Here is a 21,062-nt window from a genome sequence, read left to right as displayed (position 1 = left end):
AAGGAAAAAGGAAAGAAATGAAAAAGAAAGAAATAAAAAATTATTAAAGAAATAAAGCAATAAAAAAGAATTAAAGAAATAATTAAAGACTTTAAAAATAATTAAAGAATTAAAGAAGGAAAGTATTAAGGAAATAAAGAATTCTTAAAAAATTAAGGAAATAATTAAAGAATCGAAGAAATAAAGAATTAAGGAAATAATTAAAGAATTAAAATAAAGAATTTAAGAAAGAAAGATTTAAAGAAATGATTAAAGAAAAAGAGAATTAAAGAAATAAAGAATTAAAAAATAATTAAATAAAGAAAGAACAATTTAAAGAAATAATTAAAGAATTAAAGATGAGGATTTTAGGCTGCGCTGTACTGTATGTGTGCACTTGGCAGAAGTATAATATCAGAATATTATAATAAGCATAAAACATAATATTATGAGTATAAATTAGCCTTAACAGATCGGGGTCACGTGACTCCACACAGGGTAGGGAAATTAATTGAAAAAATTGAGCTGGAAAAATTTGATCGATTATAGATTCTGAATGTCTATTTTGATTACTTTTTGATTAATCACCCAGCCCTAGTTTTTTATTCTTATTATCAACATGGATATTTATATGTCTTAGTTTTGACAAAAATATTAATATTTTATAGTAATTATTGCTCATTGTTGTCTGTCTACATATTAATTAATTAATTATTATTATAAGTAGTAATAGCAGTAGTATTTTATTAGTAGTAATAGCAGTAGTATTTTATTAGTAGTAATAGCAGTAGTATTTTATTAGTAGTAATAGCAGTAGTATTTATATAGTATCAAAAACACTTAATTAAATAGTAGGTTTTTTTTCTTTACTTCATTTTTAGTCAATTATACTGATCCTGAACACATTTTCATCCAATTTCACTCATTTTATACATTTAAAATTTTAGTTTTGCCTTTATTTGTTGTTCTTTATTCTAAATTTAAATCTTTTGCTTAAAAACCAAATCCATTGCGCCCAATTGAGATGCAACCGTTATTTTGTTCTTCAGTCAATTATTGTATCTGAATTATAGAGAATTACTCGAGAATTACTCTAGAGCCTCTTGTTGTCTCTCGTCCTTGCAGAAATAATCCATCTTGAAGATGAAAACCCCCTAAAAAAGAGCATCTCTCAGTACATTATTTTTCAGAAGAGAGAGCCAGCAAACTTGAACAAGACAGAGAATGAATCCGGCTTCACTTAAGAGCTTCATTCACCCAGTCCTTGAAACCCCGGCCCTCACAAGGACTTAGAATCGATAGAAAACAAGCGTCCAAATGAGCAAAAAAAAAAAAAAAAGACCCTCCTCCATTTTTCTCCAGCTGTAGTAATTTCCTCATTCTCTTTGCCCCCTTTCGTGATCGATGAGGAAAGAATTGGGCTATGATCAACCCGTCAGTCTTCCGGGACGATCTGCGCTACGACTCCACCGCAGGTTAATTAATAGATGGCTAGGCAGGCACCGCTAGCCTAGCATCATCATCTGAGCCACAGAGAGACCGAAGGGGGGAAGGTAATATTTATCTAAATTCCAATTACCCTCATCTGAGCTGTTTGATGTTGTCGCGGGGTCAGCTCTCGGCAGGCTGAGCAAGCACTCTGCATTTCAAACACTCAAGTGTGCCGCGAGGACATCCCCGCCTGGGGAAAAGAGTACACATCTCAAGCCTGCCCTCCTGAAAGCCATTTAAGTCCAAAACTGAAGCTTTTTTTTTCTTTCTGTCTTTCTTTTTTAGGCAGGAAGAAAAGTGCACCTGATTGCATGGCAGCGCTTGGCCAGTCTGAATGCTGCTGGTATTTTTGTAGACCATCGTTCCATTTGAGAGAATGAAAGATGCACAGTTGAAATCAGAATTATTAGCCGCCCTGTATATTATTTCCTGTAATAGTTTTAATAACTAATTTCTAATATCTGATTTATTTTATCTGTCATGATAACAGTAAATAGTATTTGACTCATTTTTTAAAGACACTAGCATTCAGCTTAAAGTCCACTTTAAAGTCTTAAGTAAGTGTAACCATTTAAAAGAAATGTCTGATGGTAAATCAGACTAAACGTTATTATTTTAGGTCTGTTAGGATTACCTAAATGATTTACATTTGCTAAATGCCAGAATAATGAGAGAATTTATTTTTGATAATTTTTTATTAATTCTTAGACAGTCAAAAGTTTACATACATTTCCTTAGTATTTTTTTTTAGCTTTGTTTTAAAACTGTATAACTTTGGTCAAATGTTTTGGGTATCCTTTCGCAAGCTTCTCACAATAGTTTGCAGGAATTTTGGCCCATTTCTCCTGACAGAATTGGTGTAACTGAGTCAGATTTGTGGGCTCTCTTGCTCGCACAAGCTTTTTCAACTCTGCCCAAAAATTTTCTATTGGATTGAGGTCTGGGCTTTGTGATGGCCACTCCAAAACATTCACTCTGTTGTCTTTAAAACACATTTTAACTAATTTGGCAGTATGCTTAGGGTCATGGTCTGTTTGGAAGACCCATTTGTGGCAAAGTTTTAATTTCCTGGCTGATGTCTTGAGATGTTGCTTCAGTATTTCTACATAATGTTCTTTCTTCATGATGCCATCTATGCTGTGAAGTGGACCAGTCCTTCATGCAGCAAAACAGCCCCACCACGTGATGCTGCCGCCCCCATACTTTACAGTTTGGATGGTGTTCCTAGGCTTGTAAGCTTTCCCTTTTGTCCTCCAAATGTAACGCTGGTCATTATGGCCAAACAGTTCAATCTTAGTTCCATCAGACCACAGGACATGTCTCCAAATAATATTGTGTTTCCCAGTGTAATTTAGCAAATTGTACTCTGGCTTTGTTGTTGATTCTGGCTTGTTGATTTTCCCATGTTGTCACACAAGAAAGCAGCGTGTTTGAGGTTTTCCTTAAATACTATTCTACAGTTGTGCCTCCAATTAACTCAAATGTCAATTAGCCAATCAGAAACTTCAAAAACCTTGACACTTTCAGCTGAGCATTTTCAGGGGCATAATAATAATATTTACCTTGATGTTTTTTTTTATTATTTTTTTTTTTATTAAAAACTGCTTTTATTCTAGCAGAAATCTAACAAATAAGACTTTCTCCTGAAGAAAAAAATATTACAATAATTACTGTGAAATAGTCCTTGCTCTGTTAAACATCATTTAGAAAATATTTTGGAAAAAAAAAAAAAAAAAAGCATTTCACAGGAGGGTGTATAATTTTGACTATATCTGTCGAATTTTTGTGTCTTATGCCTGAAACTAAAATATTGCATAAAAAATTTTTAAGTTTCCATCCAAAAAGTGACAAAGAGAGCAAGATTAGCAATTCCTAAAAATCTAATACCAAATATCAAAACAAAAAACTGAATTAGCTGCAGTTGGAGAAGCTGTGTGAGTCGTCGTCTTCTTTATTAATTACTTTAACTTCAGAAGAAAATGTCGACACAATGAATGTGTGCTGGCGTTTGGAGGCATGAGACCCTCTTTAGCTCAAGACAGTTCTGGAGGTGATGAAACTGAACCACTGTTATGACAGACTTTGGCTGAGGCATTTTAGAATTCAGATGGTTTACAGTGTGGTCGGCCCACTGGTTTGTCCATCAATGGTGTCCATAACACTTATTTTTATCATCAAATGATCGCTTAAAACTATTTTATTATTTGATAAAAGTGTTTCCATCGTTGTTTATGTGCTTTTTTTCTCATTGAATAAAAAATGTGTCCTATTCTTTGTAAATGTAAAAAAAAAACACGCTGCTTTATTTGTACATCTTTTATGCAATATTTCAGTTGTGCGCATAAATTTAATTTGCATATTTGGATGGAAACATAGCTTGTGTCGCAGGGGCATGAATGAACAGTTAGTGAATGAAATAGCAGAGGTAGCTTTACACTGTTTGCATGCAGTGTAAGAATTTAACTGTAGTTGACCTTGTCAAAAAATAAAAAGTTAACCACAACGAAGAAAACTAGTGTTGAATGGTGACATAATAACATTACTCAAACTATGTACTATAACATGTAAAACTGAAACATGAAAGGAACTTTCAAAAAGCAACTCATGTAAAGACCTTAGTCATATTGATTCAGATTAAGGAAAATAATTTGATTACTGATGTCCAGGTTTAGTGTAGATTTTTAAAATAGAGTTTTGAGTTTGACATGAGTGTGTATAAACGAGTAAAAAGTGTATCCGAGACACATGCCATTATTCTTTTTGCAGTGAAGAGCTTCAGTATATTTCTGTATTGATCAGACTCCATGAGAGCATCTCAAACAACGCTGTCGCTTGAAGTTAAAGCGATCCATTAAAACCAATGCGGAGCGAGGGCACTGTGTGGCTGAAGGCTGCGAAACGCGACACTACAGCTGGTGGCGCATGAATTGACGAATCGCAGACCGAGTCCGTCATGTTTTCTCGGCCTTCTGTCCTGCTGCCCGGGGAGACGTGGGCTCTGACTTGGCCGGCGATATGTGACACCCAATATGGCAGCCTTCGACTAATTGATGCCACCTTGTCAACCCTAATTACTGCAACTGCTGCAATGAGGAGGCAGCTAATTAACAGACTAACGATGTTTGTCACTTCAGACCGACCCAGATATTTAGGAGACGGCCAAAGTCCGCTGCCAGTGCATCTGTTTCAGTTGTGTCGCACCTACGTTTTTTTTTTTGCTTTCTCTTCATTTTTGATCTCCCAAATCATACCTTTTCTGTGGGAATTTAGTTTACTTACACAGCCTCATTTCAATCTCGCATCACATTGCCGTCAGAATTGATTAGCGAAGAAGCGCACGAATAGGGAAATAGGTGAGCTCTGACTTTAAATACGGTTGTCAGCCGCTCTCTGTGTCCCCCCCTCCTCAGTCGACACTTCAAAGATGTTTTGAATTTGACATATTTAGAGCTCGCTTTTTACCCAGCAAGCTCAACTACACTAATTATCAGTGTGAGGAAACAGAGGAGTCGCTAATGATGAGGCAGCAGGGGTTCGAGTGTATGTGTGTGTGCGCGTTTGTGTTTTTAAAATGTAATTGATTTTTATCGCACATCCGATCAGATCTCGCTCATTCTGCGTTTTCTAGGTCAGCCGTATATTTCTGCATTCATGAGGAAAATGATAATACAGCATGTGTCAGTAATGATGCACTGTAAGTGATGATGCGCCGCCAACCTGAAACATCGCAAGTGCGAAAATACCTGGGTTGGAAGTCGGATTAGGGATGCGTGATATTTATCTTCTATGATATTATCATAATTGTTGTCTTGATGTGTGTGTGAGCTGACATCGAGTGTCAGAAGCTTTGCAGAAAACAAACTAAAATGCATCTTGAGAGACCAAAAACATTGACCGGGTCATGTTCCTGTGTAGGCTTTTGTTTATATGTTAGTTAGGCCTGTCACAATAATTAATAAATCAACTTAACGCAAAACAAGTGGACATGACCTCAATTTTTGGTGATGCAATTTATATCACCCATACATAAAAAACTATTTTAGCCACGTTTTAGCTGATTGTGCAACATCTCTATCTCTATTGGAGGTGTCAGTGTCAGTATGGTAAAAAGAACACTTTAGTATTTACTATAAATTACTATAGTATATTTTTATGTGGGTGCCTGATGAGTAAAAATAAATGTTATTATTCATTATTTATATAGTGTTAAATAATGAGTAAAAATAAATGTGATGAGAAAAAATTATTCTGTTAATTTTGTTACATTTTTTGAACACATTTTGTTAACGTTTATTTTTAGAATTTATTTTTTAGGACTGGAGTTGTGCATGAATGTTCTGTTATGTAGGGCCTTAAAGTCAGTTTTTATTTCATGTATTAAATGTCCACTTTTGTTATCTTTTCAGATTCGAGTGAATGGTGTTCCTCCGCCGTCAGAAAACGCTTTGCTGTACGAGACCGTGACCGTTGTGGAGGGAAGCCCCATCCTGAGGGACATGGTGTTCAGTCCAGACTATCAGTACATCTATCTGCTGAGCGACAAACAGGTGAGACTCACTGAGCGATTTGGTGTATGAGAAGCACTCGCATTTGATGAGGCGACTAGTACTTTTGCATCAGTGCAGCAAATTATGGGCCTCACTTGAAAGGGGTTTCAGTGTGAAATGGTTTGTGTTTTAGTTGTTCATTTGCTTGATGAATCTTGTTGTTTTCCGAGATGGCTTTGATGTCATTTGTATGTGAAGTTTATGCAAAAGATTTATTTTTTCCTTTTTTAGAATAGTCCTCATGTAAACATACAAAAACTCTTTTATTATTAGGGATTAGTTCATTTATAAATTAAACATTGTTCGTCTAAAGCTAAATGTGACTTAAAATATAAATATTTTTATATGACATAGAATAAATTGTTTAATTATTGCCTGCAGGTCATGGGTGAGATATATCAAATATGTAAAAAAATATATATTTAGATCACATAAAAAAATAAAATAAAAGTATAATAAATAACCTAACATAAAAATAACAATAATAAAAACTCTGTATGTATGTATGTATGTATGTATACAGTTAAAGTCAGATTTATTAGCCCCCTTTGAATCTTTATTTATTTATTTTTTATAATATTTGCCAAATTATGTTTATCAGAGCAAAGAAATTTTCCCAGTATGTCTGATAAAAATTTTTCTCCTGGAGAAAATCTTAGTTGTTTTATTTCAACTAGAATAAAAGCACTTTTTGAAATGCCTTTTTAAGGACAAAATTATCAGCCCCTATAGGCAATTTTTTTCGATAGTCTACAGAACAAACCATCGTTATACAATAACTTGCCTAATTAACCTAACCTGCCTAGTTTACCTAATTACCTTAGTTAAACCTTTAAATATCACTTTAAGCTGTATAGAAGTGTCTTAAAATATCTATTCAAATATTATTTAAATGTGTTAAAAAAAAATCTGCTCTGTGTTAAACAGAAAATGGGGAAAAAAATAAACAGGGGGGCTAATCATTCTGACTTCAACTATTTTTTTTGTATGTATGTGTGTGTGTTAGTGTGTGTGTGTGTGTGTGTAATGTAAGTATGTTTATATATACAGTGCATCCAAAAAGTATTCATAGCATATCACTTTTAGACATTTTTTATGTTACAGGCTTATTCCAATATGGATAAAATTCATTTATTTTCTTAAAATTCTAAACACAATATGTAATTTGTTTTTTAATTGTTGCAAATTAATAAAAATAAAAAAGCTGAAAAATCACATGTACTCGAGTATTCACAGCCTCTGCCCTGAAGCTCTAAATTGAGCATATGTACATTCTGTTTCCACTGATCAATCTTGAGATGTTTCAGCAGCTTAATTGGCGTTCTTCTGTGGTAAATTAGGTTGATTGGTCATGATTTGAAAAGACATACACCTGTCTATATAAGGTCCCAGGGTTGACAGTGCATGTCAAAGCACAAACCAAGCATGAAGACAAAGGAATCGTCTAGACTTCTAAGACAGGATTGGCTCAGGACACAAGCCTTGGGAAGGTTACAGAAAACTTTCTGCTGTTCTGAAAGTTCCAATGAGCCCAGTGGCCAAAAGGCATCTGAAGGACTCTCAGACCATAAGAAACAAAATTCTCTTGAAGCATGGTACAGTGAAGCATGGTGGTGGCAGCATCATGCTGTGGGGATGTTTTTCAGCAGCAGGAACTAGAAGACTAGTCAGGATAGAGGGAAAGATGAATGCAGCAATGTACAGAGACATCCTGAATGAAAACCTGCTTCAGAGTGCTCTTGACCTCAGACTGTGGCGACGGTTCATCTTCCAGCAGGACAATGACCCAAAGCACAACGCCAAAATATCAATGGAGTGGCTTCACAACAACTCAGTGAATGTCCTTGAGTGGCTCAGCCAGATCCCAGACCTAAATCCTATTGAACATTTCTGGAGAGATCTGAAAATGGCTGAAAACCGTCGCTTCCCATCCAGCCTGATAGAGTTTGAGAGGTACCGCAAAGAGGAATGGGCAAAAATTCCCAAAAACAGGTGTGCCAAGCTTGTGGCATCATATCCAAAAAGACTTGAGGCTGTATTTGCTGCCATAGGTGTATCAACAAAGTATCAAGCAAAGGCTGTGCATATTGATGTATGTGTGATTTTTCAGGTATTTATTTGTAAAAAAAAAAAAATGCAACAATTTAAAAAAATCTGATGTATAACATTTATTTATAATTTCTACACAAAAATGTTGCGGTTGGCATAAAATTGTAGTAAAATTTAATACAAATTTGTACTTTTAATTGGTGATCTCAAAAGTAAACAAAATATATATTTAAACATAAGTTGTACTCTGTCAGTGTTTATAATATCTGTTAATTTTTTTAATTATAGTGTTATATTTATTGGCCATGTGCTCTATTTTACGTTCTGTCACTGTTGTTCTTGATCTTTATGGCTCATGATTTGGTTGATTTGCTCTTCATTTCTTTCTACCGAAAACAATGACGGCATGCAGCGAGGCCAGAATAAAGGCACGTTTTGTGTCTTAAAAGAGTCGAAGCGGAATCTCAGATATGTTGTTTTAACATCTGCGAGGCAGGAAAAGTGAATGTGAAACGGCTCTGAATGGGAGCCCCAGCTGCTTGGCCCTAATAAGAAATAGTGGGGAAGCGTCTCAATCCAGAATAACAGCCCTTCCCATAATGCTCCATTATAGAGCCGGAGGAGAGGAAGGAGACATTGAAGTTCCTCAGACTCGTACAGTACAGCTGGAGCTTTTTCCTTCGCTCATTTATTTCTCTGGCAGAAAGAAATTTGTTGTCTTTGTGCGCGTTTTCAAAGAGGCCATTTTTTGCGTTTCCTTGAGAAAGACGCTGTTGAAATGACGCACGGAAAACATTGAAGAGAGATTCAGTTTCTAGAACAGCGATGTTTTTTTTATATCCTTATCAGTACGATTGAGAGAAAATAACCTGATCAGATGTGCTGTTTGCTGCAGGCGTGTGGAAGCAGGAATTAGCCATGCAGATTTGGTGGTATTAATTTCAGCGGCGGTTTGTTCCGCTTGACGCTCCAGCAGCTCAGTGATGCGTGCAATGACATCACCTCTGTGAGATCATGGAGATGTGTGGGTGTTTCTTCAACTGCTTGTTTTTAATTACTTTTTTTTTATTAATTGTGAGTAGTTGATTACTTTGTTTTGCCATTTTGTTGGTTATTTGAAAGTAATTTTTTAAGGGTTTTTAAGGCAGTTTAATGATGGATTTTATTGTGTTTGTCGATAGTTTGAATACATTTTTAGATTTTCAGTTTACATTTTAATATTTTTTTTTCATTATTTAATTTTTTAAAAAGTTTTTTAAATTTAATTCAATAGTTTTTCTTAAATATTCATTCATTGATTTATTTTCTTTTTGGCTTAGTCCCTTCATTCATCAGGAGTCGCTACAGCAGAATGAACCGCCAACTTATTCAGCATATGTTTTACACAGTGAATGCCCAACCAGCTGCATCCCAGTTCTGAGAAACATCAATACACACACACACACACACACACACACACACACACACACACACACACACACACACACACACACACACACACACACACACACACACACAATACACACAATACACACAATACAGCCAATTTAGTTTATTCAGTTCATGCATAGCACATGTCTTTGGACTGTGGGGGAAAGAACACTGGGAGAACATGCAAACTCCACACAGAGATGCCAACTGACCCAGCCAAGACTCGAACCAGCGACCTTCTTGCTGTTGAGCAACAGTGCTTACCACTGAGCCACTGTCGCCCTTACTTAACTATAAAATAAATAAAAAAATTGCTTATTAGTCAACTACTTTATTTTTTCTTTTAACTTCATTTTAAGTTTCAATTTAAAAAATAAAGTAAAATAACAAGCAGGGTGGTGCAGTGGCGCAGTGGGTAGCGTTGTCTCCTAACAGCAAGAGGGTTGCTGGTTCCAGCCTCGGCTAGGCCAGTTGGCATTTCTGTGTGGAGTTTGCATGTTCTTTCTGTGTTCGCATAGATTTCCTCCAGTTGCTATGGTTTGGTGAATTGGGTAAGCTAAATTCTTCGCAGTGTATGTGTGTCAATGCAAGAGTGTATGGATGTTTCCCAGTTCTGGGTTGCAGCTGGCAGGGCATTCGATGCGTAAAACATATGCAGAATAAGTTGGCAGTTCATTCCGCTGTGGAAACCCCTGATGAATAAAGGGGCTAAGCCGAAAAGAAAGTGAATGAATGAATGACAAACAGTTTGAGTAATTAATAATAAATAAATATATATATTTTAATTGAGTATTTATTATTAATTATTCAATATTTTAATTATATGTTTTGATATTTTAAAGGTCATTTTAAAGGGGCTTTTAATGCATTTATAGATTTAATATTTGATAGTTAGTTTTATAAAATTTTTAGGCTTTCATTTTTCATTTTAATTTAGTTTTATTTATTTATTTTATCATTATTATCTAAACAAACACAATAAGCAATGTCATTATTATCTAGAGAACATAGTTTTTTTTTATTTAATTTTTACAAAAAACTATTATTTACTTATAATTCAAATAATATTTAATTATTTTTATATTTAATTTACATTTTTTGAAAGTATAACTTTTAGTTTTTTTTTCTTAATTATATTTTAATCAAATAAAAAAAGGCAGATTCATTACTAATAAAATAAAAAATGCAATATTTTTTACTTAATTATGAGAAATAAAAAAGTAGTAAAAGATCGACAGAAAATCGGCAAACTGCCATTTTAGCTCAAGTGGCAGTGTGCCAATTATCTTTTGATCTTTTGCTCCTTTGTCTATTTTTGATCCAGCACCTGCCTTTGGGATTTTTATATGTGCACAACTTTCAGTTTTGTTTGCTTTACAAATAAAAAAGAAAAAAACAAAATAAATAGTATTTGCTTATATTCAAATTGTATTTTATTATTAATTTTATTTTATTATGTAAAACGATAACAAGCAGTTTCAATAATTTTAATATATTAATTGAATATTTTTTCTTAAATCAGAAAGAGAAAAGGTAAATATCGTTTGCTAAGAGATTGTTACCATTTTTATTTTTTAATTTCTATTTAATATGTACTTTATTAAATGGATGCAACTTATCTAAATATTACTTTATGCTGTGCATTTAAAATATGTATTTAAAAAATAAAGATGAAATTACCCTTGTGAAGTCAAATAAGTCAACCATTTATAATTAATAATATAATAATTAAAATGCCTCTGAGCAAAAAAAAAACTGATTTGACATATGAGGAAATATGTTTTAATCAGATTCAAACTTTTGATCTGCAACTAGGCATATTAATTTAGTGTGAATAATATTTTAATGTTCATATTTTTGAAGAAACACCTGTATGCATTTGCCGCAATGGTGTTTGTGTGTTTGTGTGTGTGTGTGTGTGTGTGTGTGTGTGTGTGTGTGTGTGTGTGTGTGTGTTGATCTTCATTCTGGACTCATTCAGAGTTTGAAAGACTCTGTAAACTGGAGTGTGTCAGTAGATTAACTGCATCTCACAGAAAAGAGTCATCGGAGTGTTAAAGCTGCACATGTCGATATCTGTGTGAAGAACTGAAAATCTTCAGACGCTCCTAAACCGATTGATCAGTACTCTGAAGCTAATTAAAAGCTTTCCTCTTTATCCTCGGATCATAAATGGACAGATTGGACATATTAATCTAAAAAACACCAGCTAAGAGCTTGAACTAAGCTTTACCGTTTATGACTCCAGAGCAGCTGTAAGTCATGACTTCATATTGAAAAACCATTTTGTTTTGTTTTGTTCCGAGTTTTGTGTTTTGTTTTATTGTGTTTTGTTTTGTTTCATTTTGCTTTGTGTTTTGTTTTGTTTTGCATGTTGTTTTGGTTAGGGGGTTTCAGTTTTGTGGGTTTTGTTTTGATTAGTGCATTTTGTTTTGTGTTTGGTGTTTTGTTTGATGTCTTTTGTTTGGTGTGTTTTGGTTAATGCGTTTTGTGTTTTATTTTGTATTTGGTGTTTTGTTTGGTGCGTTTTGTTTTGTGTGTTGTGTTTTGTTTAGTGAGTTTAGTTTGGTGGGTTTTGTTTAGTGCATTTTGGTTAATGCATTTTGTTTAGTACATTTTGTTTTGTGTGTTTTGGTTGGTGCGTTTTGTTTTGTATTTGGTGTTGTTTGGTGTTTTTGTTCAGTGTCTTGTTTTGTATTTGGTCTTTTGTTTTGCAAGATTTGTTTAGTGCATTTTGTTTTGGTTTGTTTTGTTTTGTGTGCTTTGTATTTGGTGTTGTTTGGTGTTTTTGTTCAGTGTCTTGTTTTATATTTGGTCTTTTGTTTTGCGTGTTTTGTTTAGTACATTTTGTTTTAGTAGGTTTTGTTTCGTGTTTTTTGCCTGGTATTTGGTGTTTTGTTTGGTGTGTGTCTTGTTTAGTGACTTGTTTTGTATTTGGTCTTTTGTTTTGTGCGTTTTGTTTAGTGGTTTTTGTGTGTTGATTTTTGTTTTGTGGGTTAAGGTTTGTTTAGTGCCTTTTGGTTAGTGTGTTTCGTTTTAGTGCCTTTTGTTTTGTATTTGGTGTTTTGTTTTGGGCGTATTGTTTCAGTGTCTTGTTTTGTGTTTTTTGTATTTGGTGTTGTTTTGGTGCCTGTTTAATGTCTTGCTTCATTTGGTGCATTTTGTTTAATGTTTTTTAAGTGTATTATTTAGTGCATTTTGTTTAGTGTCTTGTTTTTTTGTTTGATTTATTTTTTTCTTTTATTATATATATATATATATATATATATATATATATATATATATATATATATATATATATATATATATATATATATATATATATATATATTCTTTTCTTTTTTGATTGTACCTGTTTTTTTATTCATTTTATTTCAATGCATATATAGTTTATTATTTTTGTTACTTAATTTATTACTTTATTATTATTATTTTAATAGTGTTTTATTTAGTTTTTTAATTTCTTTATTATTAATTTAATTTAATAGTTTTTTAGCATGGATATATTATTATTTAGTTGATTGTTTATTGGATTGATTGATTTGGTTACATTCTAGTCACATGATCAATACTTTGTTGATTTAGAGAAGATTTAGAAATCATCTCCTCTGACCATCTCTGCCTGTACTTCAGGTTATTATCTAAACACTCCATGACTGATGTTAATACAAGCTGTAAAATATGGTTCAGTCCAGTGTTGTATTACTTCTAGAAACCCCTTTATTTACAATTAATACCTTGTCATCTCATACCCATGCAGATGCTTCGTTTATTAATGGATCATCCCTGATTACATAACTCCATCTTCTCCACCAATCCCCATCTCAGCCCAGACACACAACCCTCTCCTCACTTCATAAAATCAAAAAATATGAATGAGAGTCAATAATTCATAAGCTACACTGACCGCTGGAGTCGGTGCATTTGAATATTTCATTTGCGGCAGGTGCACACACAGGTGAAAGAGCGTATTTGCTGCGTGTCAGTAAAAGGTCTGCCAATGCCAACTTTTTCCCAGCACTGCCATTATTTACCATCCGGCTCCTCCAATTGCAGCGGTAATGCAGCCATTTCATTGGAGAGAAAGAGATATGAAGCCTTTCATTTATCTAACATTGTGCTCATCCATCAAACACTGACAGTTCCTGACACAATATACTGAGCGTGCACAAAAAAAAAACAGTCTCCTTTGTGTGTGTGTGTGTGTGTGTGTGTGTGTTTGTGTATATGGGTAGAAATGTATGAAAGAAAATGTACTTTTGTTCAGCAAGAGAACTCTGATAAAGGAACGTATAATGTTACACAGATTCTGTTTTAACTACATGCTATTTTTTAAATTTCTATTTATCATAAAATTCTCAAATCAACATGGTTTCTGCATGTTTTGTGGAAATGATCCACTCTTTGCCATTGTTTCTGTTTAGTTTATATGATACTTATGATAAAACAAGCCTTCATTCATTCCAGTGGAAAACATAAAGTACAGTTGAAGTCAAGATTATTAGCCCTCCTGTTAAATTAGTTTTCTTTTTCAAACATTTCCCAAGAGATGTTTAAAGGTGCAGTAGGGGATCTGTCAAAATGCTAACCATTAGCATATTAGCTTTGAAAACACAGTCTATCCCCTGCCGTCCAACGCCATGCCTCCTGAAATCACGAACGTGCACCTTAAAGATGACAAAGACCCACTTAACCATGCCATTCGCCAGTTAGAAAACTTTATAGCACTTTATTGTACTACAATTCTAAACAAAAAACTGTATTATATCTAGAATCGCTGGTTTCACTCTCACGCGCTTTGTCTTGAATCGACAATGGTACTTGGCCTGTGGGGTGCAGGAATTACACTTATTAATAAGCCATACTTGCATGCTATTTCATACCGAATATTCAAAGTAGCATGGTAAAGAATATGGGGAGCGTATCACAGGCTGTCATTGAACCAAAATGAACCAATGTGATGTGAACATAAAACCAACTTCATCTTAGTAAAGCAGGCTAGGCAGAATAGCGCTATTTACTAATGTTTTGTTGTTAAACTAAGTACAAATCTACATTTTCAATGCTGTAAAAGAACCTTATGAAACTGAAAATGGTCACATCAATCTTTCGCCGGAAGATTTCCGTGGCTGAACAACACTTCCGTGCATATAACCCATTCGTAAAACAACACAATCTACATCACCTTTGAGTGACTAAAATAGTTTTTAAACCTAACATTACCTGTCTAAAAGAAATACTTCAGCTATGGTGTCAAAAGTAACTCCAGTATTGATTCAGGATTTTAAAAGATTTTGAGTCACTCTCACATGTGCATGAGCAAACGGCGGATACATCTGCGTGAACGAGTGCGCAGATGTACAAATCTACATTTGTTGACAGACAGTTTGGGCTACTTTTCAGAATTATGGGAGCTATCGGCCTGACAATATTTAATTGGGTAAACATTTTTTAGTTTTATACCTCACCTGGAGTAAAAATACACATATATAGATATATAGATCTATATCTATAAATATATATATATATATATATATATATATATATATATATATATATATATATATATATATATATATATATATATATATATATATATATAATATTATGTAAATATACATTTAGATCATTTACTTTAATCATTTCTATTAAACTGTGGAGTGCTTTCAACCAGCACAACAAAAATGTGTCTAAAGACAATCAACTACTGCACCTTTAACAGAGCACAGACATTTTCAAAGTATTTCTGATCATATTTTGTCCTTCTAAAGAAAATCTTAGTTCTTTTACTTTGGCTGGAATAAAAACAGCTAAAAAATTTTTTAAACAATTTTTAAATCAACAATATTAGCCTCCTTAAGAATTATTATTTAAGATTGTCTACAGAACAAGCTATTGTTGTCCAATAAATTTTAAGTTTGGTTTTGTGTGGTTTTTTTGGTGCGTTTTGTTTAGTTGCTGGTTTTGTGTTATTCAGTGTCTTTTGTTTAGTGTCTTGCTTTTTATGTGTTTTGTAATTGGTGTTTTGTTTAGTATTTTTTGTTTAGTGTCTTGTTTTGGGTGTTTTGTTTTGTATGTTTTGCTTGGTTTGTTTTGTTTTTTGGTCTTGTTTTGTCTGTTGTTTTGTATTTGGTGTTGTGTTTTGTATGTTTTTCTTGGTTTGTTTAGTGTCTTGTTTTGTGTGATTCGTTTTGTATTTGGTGTTTTGTTTTGTATGTTTTGCTTCGTTTGTTTTGCTTAGTGACTTGTTTTGTGTTGTTGTGTATTTGGTGTTTTGTTTTGTATGTTTTGCTTGGTTTGTTTTGTTAAGTGTCTTGTTTTGTGTGTTTTGTTTACAGGCAAAGCTATACATTTAAAAAGTCACTTTTGATTTCATGTGGACTTTAGACAGTGCAGCTGTTTTGAACTTACTGTAAATAGATATGATAATGTTAATTGTGGGTCCCACTTTATATAAAGTGGCCTTAACTACTAATTACTTGCATCAAAATATAAGTTCAATGTATTACTGTGTATATGAAGTTAGGATGCGGATCAGATTAGCGACAGGTTTGGTTGTACGGGTAGGTTTAAGGGTGGGTTAAGGTGTAAGGGATGGTCAACAGTATAATTATAAATACAGAAATGAAATATATAATTACAGAAATGAATGACCAATATAATTATATGCAGGTATTTAAATAATCTTAAGTGCAGTGTTAAATATTCATTTACACAAGTACATTGTAACAAATGATTAATTTCAGTACATATTTGTTAAGGCCACTTAATATAAAGTGTGACCAATTTATGTAAACATTATTACATTAAAACTACTGCCTTAATACCTGCCTGCTATTAAGATATTGACAGTTTATTAGTACTACTATAGTATAAACTATTTTACATCCCTAATCATACCCAATACCTAAACCTGAACTACAACCTTACTATTTTTGAGCTGCTTAGTAGTCTTAAAAGTCTTAGTGGTTTGTAATTTGCGAGAATTGTACTGTAAAATATGGTGTGACCATTATAAATATAATTATTTCCATAATTTTATATATATCTAGTTTTTGATTTTATGTTATATTAAATCTGATATCTGTGGTTACGTAAATTACCATGGACCAAAATACAAGCCTTCACCCACCCATCCTGACTTACTGACGCAACACACACACACATACACACTTGAAGAGCCATCATCTGCACTTGAAAGCCAAGCCGTGTCCCTTTTGGGTGGGTGTGTGTGTGTTTTTTTCCTCGTCTCTTGTTTTTCTCACTCCAAACTCTAATCTTGCCAGCGATCAAAGGCGATTACAACTCCCCGGAATGAGCATTTTTTAGAGCTTCTAAAGGCGCTTTTCAAAAAACAACTGCTTTCGGGCTCTGCCTTGTTTCTGCACTTCAAGTAAGCCAATGATTGGGACTGCGACAGCCCACACCAACTTTGATCCGCAAAACCGCTCTTTTAGATTTAATATATTCATGTTATTTCTGTCCTAGACCTCCCACTCTCTCCAACTCTCATCATCATTTATATAAGCTGGTGTTTTGGGGAAACAGGGATGCGCTGATTCATTACTCTAACGCTGCTGTCCTGTTTGGCAAGGGTGTTTCTTCACATCTGCTGAACGATTTCACAATATTACTGTATTTTTGTTTATATAAATGCATCTTTAGTGAATGTAGGAAATATACATTTTAAAAATAGATCTTTTTTTAAATGTTTTAAAAGACAACCTTATAATTTATATTAATATACACTTAAGAATGACTTTTGCTGCTTGTTCAAACTACTTATTGCAAATGAGTAAAAACAACACAATTGTTAAGTTTTTTTTAAATGTTAACTTAAATGTTTCAGTTACAATCCACTTAATTTATGAAAATGAATAAGTTAACTTAATTGATTTGTGTTGGGACAACATGAAGAAACCAAGCATGTTTTACAGTGCAGTCTTTTCTTGGAAAGTGAAACTAATACTGATGACTACTACTACTACTGATGATGATGACGGTGATTATTATTAGAATTATTATTATTATTATAAATGGTCTATTAGATTAAATATATTCATGTTATCTAGACCTGCCTAGATCTCCCACTCTCTCCAACTCTCATCATCATGTATATAAGCTGGTGTTTTGGGGAAACAGGGATGCGCTGATTCATTTCTCTCATGCTGCTGTCCTGTTTTGGAGCGGCTGTTTTTCCGCATCTGTGCTGCTTATATTACTGTCCCCTGGACATGTTATTCTTTTATGAGTTTCCCTTGTGCTGGTTTCTAATATTTTCTGTCGTCCTCTTGAGTTGACTGTGGCGATGTGCGCTGCATTATTCTGTAAGAAAAAGCTGGAGTGTTTGAGAGTGTTTACCACCAGCAGCTCAGCTGGATGAAGGCTTGTGTTGAGAACTGACTGATCTGCTGTTTTCTGACTAGGATAGTGGGGAATACAGACAATGTGTCACATGACTTAGATCTCTAAACCTGATTGGTTGGATTTTGAATAGAAATGTTAAGAAACCAACCACAAAAAAATTAAGTCAATAATTTTGTTCATTTATCTTTTATTAAATAAAAATATTAAAGAACCCCAAAAAATGTCAATTAAGCCATTAATTTAGTTAAATAAAATCTAAAACTTTATTTGTTGGGTATTCATGTTCTTGCTTTTGTGAGGCCTTGGGATATAGATTGTCAAAAAAAAAAAAAAAAAGAAATTTAAAACATTGGGTCTTATTTAAGTTTTGGTCTAATTTTGAGGTTATTCAAGGTGGTGTACCACAAGGCTCAGTACTCTGCAGAGGTGTGTAGTAACGAGTTACATTACATTTACTTGTGTAACATTATTTTGTAACGTGTACTTTTTGAGTACATTTAAAAATGTGTGCTTTTACGCTTTCTCAAGTAAATTATTAGAGAAAAATACTTTTTTTTTCACTACATTTGTTCCTTTGTTACTGTCAAATGTTAATAAAAAATATCCTATGTTTATCATATGTTTTGTTTGTGGTCTCAAGTTCAGTCTGTTTTCACATCAAGTGGTCAACAAGAATAGTTTGATAATACTATGCAAGCTGTACATTAAACTGACATCGCAACATGTACATGAATTCCAGCTCCAACCTGAAAAAAGTAGTGGTAAGTGTCAACATGATCCCAATTTGAACCTTATTAATGGTAATTATGCAGGCCCATAGCCAGGGGGAGTTGGGGGGTTCGAAAAAAAAAAAACACCCCTTCATGACAGGTCTAGAATTGATCCCATACATGAGCTCATTTGTCTTGACTGCTATGTCATCCTAAACAGTGAAAATAATCCATTGAAAAAGTCTTTTAGACCAAGCAAAATGCTATAATAAAATTTATTTGAAAACTAATTTTGCTATTTTTGTTATTCATGAATTTTCTATCAAATTAAATGTACTTTTTTTTTTTTTACAAGAGAAGCTAGAAAATTGGTGAAGCTCTTGTATTATTATTATTATTATTATGTTTAAAATTTATATTATTCAAATAGTCATTTCAGCCAAATTTCAGGCTAAGGCTACAATAGGCTACAGTTTTTATTTTAAAACTTTAACAGATTCTTTTTTTTCCTAATAATTTATGATGTAATAAATTTTGTATTTAAAAAAATATTTATTCATTTTTCTTTATTCTTAATCTTTAGGAAATATTTTGGTTCATTAAATGTGTCATTATGATGACGAACTAACAGGCTAATCCAGCTAAAAATAGTGCTTAAAATGTCACTAAAATACAGTATTTAACTCTCATACATTGTAAATGGGGTGAATAACTGCAAAAAGGTCTAAATTTTGAGAAAAAGAACCACCCCTTATACTAGGTTGACTACAGGCCTGCTATGGGATAACCAAGTAGCTGTTTAATAGAACAGCTGATTATCCCAGTACATATTAGTCATTCACGCTGTTAATCATTAAAAATATAACATTTAAACCTTTTTTTTTGTATTAAATCAGAAAATGGTGATTTTTCAACATATTTCTAAACATAATGGTTTTAATAACTCATTTCTAATAACTGATTTCATTTATGCTTGCCTTGATGTTAGCACATAATATTAGACTTGATATTTTTCAAGACACTGGGATTCAAGATACAGCTTAAAGTGACATTTAAAGGCGTAACTAGGTTATTTAGGTTAAGGTTAGAGTAATCAGCAAAGTCATTAAGGATGGTTTGACAATCAAAAAATACTGTTTAAGGGTATATAATATATATAATATTATAATATATTATATATTATAATATTGACCTTAAAATGGGTTTAAAACTATTAAAAACTCTGTGGATCTTTGCACAAACCCAAATAAACACTAAGCACTAAATACAAAGAAAAAAATCATCAGGCATAACTTTTTAAAATAACTATACAATGGAAAAAAGGTCTGTATGTGTTTTTAAAAATACCAATAAATTCATCTATGTCTACTCCAGCCAATCAGAAAGTTCAGACGCATTCACATTCGCGCTGTTTATAAAAGTAAAAACCTTTGAATATTTTTTCAGACAGATTTAGCTGCTAGATGTTAGTCATATAATGTTTCTATGTTCCTTACTAATGCCAGCTGTGGAAAACATTATCGATAAAATGCTTATGATAAACTGCTGTTTGTTTAAAGGCCATCCTCCAGGAAGTGCCAGCACACACACACATATTATGTCCATCTCAACATGCAAAGTGTTCCTCCTAATGTTTCCATCGAAGTTGTTCACAATACTTATCTATCCACAGAATTTGTAATGTAGTCAAAGGTGTAAATATTTAGCTGCGCTTCGTGCTTCTGCCTTTGGATGTCTCTGGGACAAAAGCAGCTGCATGAACGCTAAAGCTTTAAATAAAAGTGAAACCATCAACAAAAGCCTGTCCCCTTCCATGTTTACAAATACAAGCGCAGCCGTTTATAGGTCATTTCTGGTTAATGATGTCAGGATTTACCGGTATTCTGGAATGGATGTGTAAACGGTCTTTTCCAAAAAAATTCCAGCACGTTCTTGCCAGTGTGAACAGAGCTTTTCTGAATTTACCAGGATGTTTACCGGTATCACTGTGAGAAAGAGGCTAAAGTCACCTGTTGTAAAACCATCTGGTAGTTAACATTCAAAGTTTCCTCTGGTATCACTAACAGTGATATGTGTGTGCAGATGTGATGTTGATGTCAGCTGGATGTTTGTGCTGTGCTTCAGGTGAGTCGTCTGCCGGTGGAGAGCTGTTCTCAGTACAGCAGCTGTAAGACGTGTCTGGGCTCTGGAGATCCTCACTGCGGCTGGTGTGTCCTGCATAACAAGTGAGTCAATGTCATGCCTTTTACAATCACTACAACTGCTGCTCTGTGCACTGCTATGCTGCCTGTGCGCTAGTTCAAGAAGGTTAAACAGCATTGCAAGACATTTACATTTGAAACTGTATGCGTGCAATATGGATTGATCTGAGAAGCTGTTTTCTGTTCTGTGCTTATGCATTTTTTGTTAATAGAAAAGTTTGTGATTGACATGGTTTTAGCCAGTTGCTTTTCTTAGTTTTGTGCCTAGACTAGTGGACTTTGAGGTG

The 21,062-nt window shown here is 33.5% G+C and overlaps 1 protein-coding gene across 3 annotated transcripts in view; it reads left to right on the top strand.

Moving 5' to 3' along the window:
- plxna3 (plexin A3) overlaps positions 1-21,062 on the top strand; it is a 350,688-nt gene that overhangs the window by 120,109 nt on the left and 209,517 nt on the right. For 2 of the 3 annotated variants that reach the window (NM_001098489.1, XM_009303765.5), the window contains 2 exon segments: positions 5,877-6,017; positions 20,699-20,799. In NM_001098489.1, coding sequence (NP_001091959.1) covers positions 5,877-6,017; positions 20,699-20,799 — 242 coding nt within the window. 3 annotated transcript variants of the gene reach the window in all.

Source organism: Danio rerio, chromosome 8 (assembly GCF_049306965.1).
Source record: "Danio rerio strain Tuebingen ecotype United States chromosome 8, GRCz12tu, whole genome shotgun sequence".
Lineage (NCBI taxonomy): Eukaryota > Metazoa > Chordata > Actinopteri > Cypriniformes > Danionidae > Danio > Danio rerio.
The sequence above is the reverse complement of the archived record's forward strand: the minus strand, read 5'-3'. Positions and strand labels throughout refer to the sequence as shown.